Source organism: Diachasmimorpha longicaudata, chromosome 3 (assembly GCF_034640455.1).
Source record: "Diachasmimorpha longicaudata isolate KC_UGA_2023 chromosome 3, iyDiaLong2, whole genome shotgun sequence".
In the NCBI taxonomy this organism is placed as follows: Eukaryota; Metazoa; Arthropoda; class Insecta; order Hymenoptera; family Braconidae; genus Diachasmimorpha; species Diachasmimorpha longicaudata.
In genome coordinates, this window is record NC_087227.1 from 353,877 (window position 1) to 364,427 (window position 10,551).

The window sequence follows — 10,551 nt, forward strand, 5'->3', positions numbered from 1 at the left end:
AATTAAATTTACAATAAAAAAAAAACATTTGAGGAAACAGAGTAGGCCTGTAATTCAATTCTTTGAAAGAGTCTACAGCTGTTTTCTGGACTCTGCTGTTTGCTGCTTTTTTGCGTTTATTGCTCCCGATTCCGTGAAAATCGCGAGCCATCCCCCGTGAGATTCGGCATCTATTGTTTATTGTTAATTATCTTTGTAAGAGGCTCTTTCACAAGATTTTGTCAAAAAACCTTTTTTGTTGTTAATTAAATTTACAATAAAAAAAATCTTTTGACAAAGTACTGTAGGCGTGTTGCACCATGAGATAATTAACATTTAAGCAATTATCTCCCGAATGTCAAGGAGAATGCCCGCGGTTTTCGGAATTTTTCTACTACAAAATGCGTTTTGACAGATATCTTGTAAACCAATGGGTTTACAACATTTTATCAGAAAAATGTTTTTGTGGGGAATTCAATTTTAAACATTGAATGTCTGATCAGGCAATTGTCCGATCAGATTATTCTTGTATTCTAATAAATAATACTAATCTGAATAACAATAGCTTTTTATTCGCCCCCCCCCCTGCCGCCCCTGAAAGGATTGTCCTGAAATTGCAAATGAGCGAGAGAGAAATATCTTTCCCCGTCTCTCTTTCACTCACTAGCGGAATGGAACGTCCGCCCATGGAGAAGGGGAAGCACGCACACCGCTTACCCGCGGCACATGGACGTAGAGCCGCGCAGCGCTCGCGCCCCATTGGTCGTTTTTTCATCCCCATATCTCAGCAGGGGTGCGTCAGAGCGAAAAGTGGAAAAGGACTTTTGTGTTCAGAATGACCCCCAAAACATGCCGGTTCAGAATCCGCCTTGAGTTAAGCTTCACCCTGTAGGTATTAGTCTAATACATTAAAAATAAAATACGTTCATTAACCTCCGACTTCTCATTTGAGACCACTTGCGGCTTGTCGCCAAATCCCTACAACAGCAATTATGCATCCTGATAATTCTGCTTACCCAACCTTTTGTTCTTTCAAGTTCTCATCCACTCCTCGAATCAGTACCTAATTATACATGAGGTCTAACTTGATCCGAACGTGATGCAGACCCGAGTAAATTTTCCAACGCTGATGCAATTGTGTGGTACTTTATGAAATATTTGTACAGTAAGGCAAGAAGGTTGTTGCGTATCAAATCAAGCGACATCTTAATTTTCACTTTGAAAATGAAATTATTCAATTTATATATAAGAATTTCCTTAATACTTATTCAAATAGTTTTTTTTTCCCAGCCAGATTTGTAAACCTTTATGATGGCCCATTTCACTATTTTAGACATACAATAAAATCCAAATACCCTCCATCATCCTTCTTGAACTCGGGACCCTTTTTAATTAAACGGTTTTATTTAGCTCACCCCGTTTGTTTTATTTATTATTTATTCTTGGGTCAAATTTAGTAATTCAAATATCACCCTCTTTCTGTCAACCGATTAATCTGAAATTTTGTATACACTTTGGATTTTGGTGACAATACACTTATGTTTATTCATTATCATTATAAATTCAAGATGGCCGCCGCTACAAAATGACGGATAACGTAGGTTTTATCAATCCCCTCAATATGGGTATCAAATGAAAGGGCTCAACAAGCAGAATACAATATACTATAAAAAATTGAAATCCAAGATGGCGGCCGCTACATAATGGCGGATAATGTAGGTTTTATCAATCCCATCAATATGGGTATCAAATAAAAGGGCGTGACAAGAAGAATACAGTGCACTATACAACCTCAATATTTAAGAATGTTGCCTTTACTACTATCATGGGCTTCTACAATACATAAAATGCAGGGCAGCACTGTGGATCACGCAGTCGTATACTTAGGTGCGAAACTGTTTGAAGAAGGTCAAGCCTACGTGACCCTTAGTAGAGTAAGATCTTTGCAGGGACTACGTATAGAGGAGTTGGACTGCAATAAATTAATGGGCAAGAAACCTTGCAATAATGAAGCACTAAATGAATTAAACAGAATGCGAAATAAAAACTAAAAACTAGAAAATAAAAGTAGGTAAAAAAACTTTTTAAGTTAAACGGTTTTATGTTAAACATACATTGCAATGTTTAAGATAAATGTACTAAAAACCAAAAAATGATAAAATAGATACAGTCGTGGGAATTATAAACATATGCATAGACTAGACTAAAATAAAACCGTGGGGCACGTCAATTGTCTACGAATTATCGACTTAATGTGCGATAGAAGAATCGTTTAACTCGTCGTTAGGCAGTTGGCCCGCAGACGGTGAGGAAATTACTTACTATTTTCTTGCTCATGGACATTCTAATAGTGATACACTCCATGTAAATAAAAGAGATCTTTCAACTAGTTTATCGTTGGACATTCACACTGCTGGGTGGCGAGGAATCGTTTCACTGCTCGCGGTTTGTCTTTAATCGACAAAACATATGATAAAAGTACTACTCGCTCACCACTATAAAACCCTAAAACTCGCTTATAATCGAGCTTGCCAGCTTGTTTCTACATTCTAGCCCTACTTATCACACGTCCATCGTTGTCGGTTGAACAACTGCCTAATTATAGTGTAACATTACAAAACAAACATTTTAATCAACGATTGTAGACAATTGACGTGCTCCACGGTTTTATTTTAGTGTAGTCTATGCATATGTTTATAATTCCCACGACTGTATCTATTTTATTATTTTTTGGTTTTTAGTACATTTATCTTAAACATTTCAACGTATGTTTAACATAAAACCGTTTAACTTACAAAGTTTTTTTACCTATTTTTATTTAAAATGCACTTCTGGAGATAATCGTCCTTACTTTTTCAATTTCTGAATTATTTTATGATTCCGTACATCGATTCCTCCAGACAGACGTTTTTGGGGAATCGTCTCCAAGAGATATTGACCTCTCTCTTTCCTCTCTCTAATTGCACCTCGCCAATAAATGGCAGTTCTGGAAATTTTTCCTTTCCATTTTTTTATCCCTTGCACTTTTCTTCCCATGTTGTCTCGATAATTTGTACCACTCCTCAGTATCATCCCAACTCCCAAAATAGTCACCTCATCGGAGGTCTTCAAATAATTGTATTTGTTGTAAAATAAATTTAATATTCATTAGAATCCTGAGTGTGATTCACCCCCTTATTAAAAATAGCCACACAAAAAACACTTCGGCGTGTAACAGAATTGAAAATAGTGTTCTGTGTAGGTCAGAACTCTTGAGCTTATAATTCTAGAGTGTTCAATGGAACACGGTATTAAATCAATTCAATACATGGTCCTTCGAGTCGGATTATAGAATGATTTTATATTTGCAGAGACTCAGTGAATAAACTCAGTGTGTTGACTTAGTGTATTTCGTGATATTAAGTGCAGTGTTACGTGTACAAGCCCTCGCAGTCTTCAAGGATTAAAAATTTTTCTCAATAAAACTCCGCATCGGGGGGTGCGCACATCACTGCATGTTACCACGCACTCCCAATCATTCTCAACAAACAGCAGAAATGGCTCAAGTGGAAGCACTAACAAATAAACGAACAGTCTTCAAATCGCGGCTCACCAGGTGTAACAGATAGGCCCAATCAGATGGTCCAACTGCAGCGATTGAAGTCATCGAAGAAAAATTAAAAAATTGTCAGCCTAGAAAGCTAGGCGATAGAAGTGAAGCTTCACGGATCTCGATGGGCACTTGAAATGAGAATACACATCCTACCCTGCAAGTTTTATGAGTTAGAAATATTTCCCCGATAACAGAAGTCACTATTCATTATTCTGGAATTTTTAAGCGTGGTAGGTTAATGAAAACAGATAGTTGATGTTTTCGCCTCCATTTATAAACAATCTATTCATTCACTTCCATAATTTCATGTTCAAGAAAACATACAATTGGTTTGTGGTATGAAAAATATGATTTGAAAACTCGTGATTGGAAATTATTTAAATACCTTGAGAAAATTACATCTTTTGTCGTGTCTGATCTGGTGGTTGAGTTTTTGGGATTATTATTCATTTTTTAATTAAATTTACTTTCTAAAAATTATACAAGTGGTTGAGTTTCTTCCAAGACAAAATTGACATTAAAATCACCGCTTAAAATCTTTGGCATAGTGTGCCAATCTTTTCCTAATGCTGCTGCACCGGAGGTAGTATATGCAAATAATGCTCTATGTATGAATTTGATTACATCGTTAATTCTCTGGTTCGGCGTGATGTAGAGAACAATCATTGTCACACTCTGTCCGCTTTCTATGACACATTCGGTCGTACAAATATCTCCAACTGCAGTATCAATAAGAGACATCTTGTGAAGTTTCTGTCGTACAAATGCTTCTTGTTCATGATTTTGGCAGCCTATGTAGATATCGGTTGATACTATGACGGCCCTATCCTCAATCGCATTCAAAATCCGTTGATTATACTCTGTGACAGCGTTATTTGTGGGAAATAAACGAATTCCATTAGGGCAAAGTCGATCAGCTTCGTCGGCTGAGAAATTTGGTTGGCATCAAATTTTCTCTTCTTTTCGCAATTGCGCCGAGTTGATTCAATGGAGCTAATTTTAAATCTCTGTTGACCTCTGAATTTTCATTATTATACAGTTGTTCGAATGGATTTGCTTCAGGGAATCTGTTTGTTATATTTTGCCCTTCATCTTCATCCGTAACATTACCCTCACGATATAAATCTCTGCAAATTTGAATTGTCTTCTCTATATCCAAATTTGATTCGAAGATCTGGCGATTAACTAAAATCGTTTGTTCATGTTCATCATATATTTCGATGAATTTCATGTCAGCAAGGATTTGCTCTTCTTCATTCCTGAATGGCAGATGTAATGTGACCATCTCACGCTTATACTCGTTATAATCATAAGCTATGTCATAATTCCTATAACGTATTACGCGTGGCTCTTTCCTTTGAACCCATCCTCCTCGGGGAGATTGTGTATAATTAGCGACAAACTGAGCAAGTGTTATATTTTCCAGTTCTTCAGGCCTCTTCTCGTATTTAATGAACCAGTCCTCCTTCCATATATCAGTTGAATCTTCGCCGCATTCCATCTCATTCAATTCCTTCTGCCTTTTCCGAATTCGCTGTCGTTCTATTGGCCATACTGTAGGTATGTAGACAATTGAGACTGAGCTCTTGGACATTGGTTCCCGTAGTAAGTACCACGCAGCCTCCTGACTCGAAATTTCAACGGTATTGAGAACATCTACACTCATTTTTCTGATGATTCCGACGATGTCAAATTCCGGGTGCTCATCCATGATCCTTATAATCTGCCTTTGTAAATTACTCATCCCTCTGTTGCTTTTGTTAACATATTCAACAACGTATTGTGCACATGAATATTCCTCAGTGATGAATTGAATATCCATATTAGATTTCAAGACATTCAAAATGAAGGGGTTGAACGCGTTGATCCATTTTTCAGATGGTTGTCTTTTTACAAAAACTCGCGGTCGGTTGATTCCAGCCCTCAATATATTCTCATAATCTTTATCAGAACTGATCCGATTTTCTGCATAGAAGGTATCCATATCTACATAATCATTATTCTCGAGATTGACTCGTATATCCTTATATCGCTCGGCGTATCTGCTGAATCCATCCGCAGTTTGTTGCATAGGTGTCAAGATTGTGGTTTTCCTAGATGGCATGAAAGGAGCTTCGAAGCGACATTTTTGTGGTTCGTTCGCTGATATTTTCTTATAACACGTAAATGTATGTCCGTGAGATACAAGCCTTTTATTTCCTGATGCTTGACTCGGCGATACTGAAGATAATTTGTCAATCAAGTCTATAGCTTTCTCTTTATCACTCACAAGTGGATCTTTTGGTGCATTGTCTAGCCAAAGAAGAATGTGAGCATGAGGACTCCCGCGATGTTGAAATTCGATTCGTTTAAAATAATGGGCTACACGATACTGGCCAAACGGGCTATTCTTCTTAGACTGCAAAATAGTCAACAGCACATTCACCAATTTGTTGAAGTATAAAGCACAAGTCACTGCGTCCTCATTAATTAGGGTATCCTTTTCAATGAAATTCAACTGTGCAGCAATGTGTGCTGATATTTCCGCTCCATTATGTTTCAATTTATATAAAGTTTGTAATAGCTTCTCCCAGCCGGTCTCGTTGGCATTCACAGTAAGGAATATGGTTGGTTTCCCCAATTGTCGGATCATAGCAAAGAGATCCCTTTTTTGTTCCGCCCAATACCAAGCAGAATTGGGGATAGTACGCAGAAAAGCGAGATTACTCTCGATACAATCGTTTACATACTCTTCCGATTCCACCTGCAGGCGAGTTATGGCTGCATCTTTTCCGATATATTTAAATGCAACAGCCAAACTATCACGAACTCTCATTCTCATGATTTTCATAGCCATGTAGAGCAGGTGGTAAGGTGCAACTCCACGTCGATCAGAACGCCTCAATTCACTTGTCGCCATCATGAAGGGTGTTACTCGCACTCCTTCCCTGAAGGTTCGAAATTGGCCACAATAGATTGACGGAAATGAGAGCTCTTCAGCGTGTTCATCAAAGAGTAAACTTTGTGAAACATTCATCTCTCCTGGTGCAGTACGCAAATATTTGTCATCATTCCAAAGCAAAGTCTGTTGTTGAGCAAACAGACTCTCTTCGATGGGAATTTCTTCGCTGATTTCTTCTTGGGGTATCTGATCCTGATTGGCTCTACTGTTAAAAAATGAATCATCAACATTGATGTCATACAGTTGATATAGTGGTGTCGTTATTAGATGCTGCAGCCAAGCCTTAATTTTTCTCTTGTTGATGAGACCACTCAAATGACTGGACTTGTGAATTTTCTTTTTCTTAATGTGCACATTGATGCAATGATCGTCATCAAGATGTCGTGGAAGATGTTTCACCATTGAGTCCACTTCAACTGGAACGTTGATGATTTGTCCATATATTCCATGTTGTCCATTTCCATGCCGTAATCGCCGTATTTGCGTGAATGGAATTCTCGGTGATATCAGTCTTTCTGATACCAAATCGAGGGGTGGAAGATGGGCAGGTATTTGTACATATGAGAAGCCATTATATACTGACAATGTTGGGATAGAATTAGTGTTGAGTGATCGAAGGCAAGTGTTACAAATTTTCATTTCATCTCTCTTCATTGTTGGTGCAATGGTGTCTAAAATCTCACTATGTTGTTTGGCTGGAGCTCTTAAATCCTCTTGGAACCACAAACGATCACAGATGGAGCAAGGAAAGCCGAAAGAATTATTCTTGAATTTTTTATCGAATTCTTTATGTATAGTCTTAAATCGAGTGAAGTCTTTGTAAGGGAGGTTAGGGTTCACTGTTATGCCTCTCACGTCAACCTCCCTTGCTGATGGCCCTGGGATGTCTGCATCGACACTTGGAACAAGCATTTCGTGGAAAATTCTATTTGGAACGTTTAGCGTCGCCGAAAGTTCATTACCAGCGCTCAAATTATCGGTCCGTTCGATTTCTTCTGCCAGTGAAGGGTTCGGAGGTGGTTGTAAATTGATAGCCCTCTTCCTTGCTCTGTATTCCCGGACACGTTCAGCAGTAGTTTTCGGGTTTTTCTTCACTTTATTTAATTTATTTTTGGCACGCAGTCGATCTCTGTATTCCTTACACGTCTGAGCATTTGATTTAGGCATGATGTACAGTTTTGATTAATATTCACACTATTTAATACTACTTCTCACTTCTCTATATAACCTCGATAAACAACAAATGCTGCACGACTAACAACACGTGCTAGGGATACTGTACAACATAGCTACTCTCCATGTAAATTCCCATGCGAACTCGCCATACTCGGGTCAATAGTCCGAACACTAGATGGAGCGTCGCGATTCCGTGCGTACGCCTACGTACGTACATTGTGGAGCTACCTAGCATGCTCCCCCCCCCCGCCACTTTCCGTGCCCCTCATGGCTCATTTCGTGGGAGCTAATGCCTTGCTACGCATGCTCCCCCGCTCAACAGTATCCTATTAACCGCAAAAAACAGTTTTGAACAAGAAAACTTATAGAATCATTTGTACTTCGTTAGCAGGTGATTGTACCTTCATTTTCAACGTTCAAGAGTTGATTATTCTTTTTCAATTCATTAATCAAAATAAGGCGTGAAGTTAGCCGACAAAATTTTGAAAAATCAATCACTTTGATTTTTTTTCTTCATTCGATTCTCAATCGTTTGTACAATCCGCATCTATAATTATTATCGTTTAAGAGCCCATATTTTTTTATGAATCATATATTTTTCTCAATACCATTTGACATAGGCGCCCCCCTCCCCCCTCTGTACTATATTATCCGACAAAGGTCGGAAAAATAGAGTATCTCCATTTTGTCTTCTTACTATTAATGGCAAATCGTTTGTAGAATGCAAATATCAGTTTTTTATCGGTTAAGAACGAATTTTGCCCTTATTTCAAAAAAACCTTTCAACCAATTATTTTTCTTTTGACAATACTTGGCTTAATATCTCCTACTTGAAACAAATCAAAACATATATCTGCTTCTTCAAATTTTTTTTATATATTGCAAGTTTTTCTTGTTTCTTTGGCTGTAACCACTAGCATGAAGGTGGTTCTCGATTGCCCGCCAAAATCGCAAAAACAATTGATATGTAGGGGTTAACTGATAACATTATGCACTAATCAATGATTTAATTTCGTCAGACATGTATTTATCGATAATTATTACTCAATCCTCATCACAGTACTACGTAGAAGCCTAAATGTATGTCCCAGTTATTTTATCATTCCAAAGTAAATTGTATTTCCTATAAAACCAATTTTCAAAAAATACTGTTCAACAAGTTAACATTACAACAATAAAAGTGCCATCAAAGTGTAAAATTTCCGATGAAGAAACACTCACGATTCTGACGAAGTACGAAATTCATTTCCGATCAGGAGAGATTCCAATGTACTCACACGAGGTGTGGAAACATCTTGAAAAAGAGAAAGACAATGCTTGGTCCCGTCATCAGTGGTGTAACAAATTGAAACAGAATGAAAAGGGTCAAAATAAAGCGGGTTTATGGTCGTTCCTCATGGAGAAGTTGTGGGGTTGAGTCAGTCCAAAACGAAACACTTTACAGTACATTGGATTTATCACGGGAGGAGAATAATAATACGTTGGAAATCATAGATCGTTCTAATGAAGAGGATGAATCGCGGTTCGATTGTTACTTACAACAAAAAGAATGGTCTCGATTTAAGATGATAACAATGGAAAATATAGCAAAGGTCTTTCGAAGTGTAATACTTGGTGACCTCTAGAGGAATTGATTGATGCTGCATTTTGGAAACAAAATCGATTACCCTGTTTTTATGAATACTCGAGGCATCGTGATACAGCTTTTTCACTGCAATTCAAAGCATGAAATCTCTGTGAAGACGTACGAAAAAAAAAAAAATTTTATCATAAAACAACGACGACCTAACCTCTTAAGTCAATTTTTGGAAAAACCCTATCATGGGAAACTATGGACCAGGATTTATCAGAATACTTATAATTTTTCCGATTGACTATAATGACTTCAAGCTAAGATGCGATTCCCAGGATACTTTATTTAGTTATTAAGGCAATGACATTAACGCAAGTAAGTTAGTACTCAACCTCACACGTGTGGAATCAATAGGCTGTAGTTTTCATGTGATATACGAAAATCAATCAATATAAGAAAAATATCCACTCTTAAACAATAAATGATTTAGACTTACATTCTACAAACGATTTGCCAGTAATAGTAAGAAGACAAAATCAAGATACTCTATTTTTTTTACCTTTGTCGGCTAATATAGGACAGGGGCGGGAGGCCGGGGAAGCCTATGTCAAATGGTATAGAGAAATATATATGATTCATTAAACAAAATGTGCATGAAATTCATGAAACTTCTTAGCCATAGACTGTTAAAAAATTTTGTCTAAATTTTTTGTGATTTTTTTTTCATTCCAATTTCAACCAACCAAATGGTGGCATATCCCGGCACGTGGTACAAGTAAAAAGGTTTTACTTCGGATATTTTTCGGATGTTTCCCTGTTTGTCGCTAAGCAATGGAAATCTTCGATAAAGAATTTGTACGCGTTTCAAACCCCAAAACTGTCATTAGAAAAAATCAAGTTCAAAGACTTTACCTGGACATGAACAGATTTGGAGGAGACTCCTTGGACATTATTGATCAAAAACTTTGAAAAAATGTTCCTAATAATACGGTGAAGAGAAATGCCACAATGTGGAAACAATTCTCTGCATTTTGTGCAGAGAGAAGATATATGCTGGAAGCCACAACTACCAGTGAAAAATCATACTATATGACGTGAAATGCCACACATGGTATTACTACTGATAATTTTCGGAAATTTTTATTGAGCCACACAGGAAGGTTTCAGAACATTTTGTCATTGAAAATTCGGGGAAATCTCGTGGAGAAACCAAATAGAATAGTCAATATCTGTTCCATATTTCCCTGAAAATTAACAGAAAACAAGGAAATTGCTGTCAATGCATTTTTG

The 10,551-nt window shown here is 37.4% G+C and overlaps 1 protein-coding gene across 1 annotated transcript; it reads right to left on the minus strand.

Annotated features, from left to right (window-relative positions):
• Positions 1–1,688: 1,688 nt before the first annotated feature.
• On the minus strand, positions 1,689–7,906 carry LOC135160011 (uncharacterized). The gene is made up of 2 exons (XM_064116128.1): positions 2,831–7,906; positions 1,689–1,951 (listed from the first exon to the last, which is right to left on the minus strand). Exon 1 carries the CDS (start codon positions 7,677–7,679, stop codon positions 4,485–4,487), a length of 3,195 nt encoding a protein of 1,064 aa, XP_063972198.1. The 5' UTR covers positions 7,680–7,906; the 3' UTR covers positions 1,689–1,951; positions 2,831–4,484.
• Between the last annotated feature and the right edge of the window lie 2,645 nt (positions 7,907–10,551).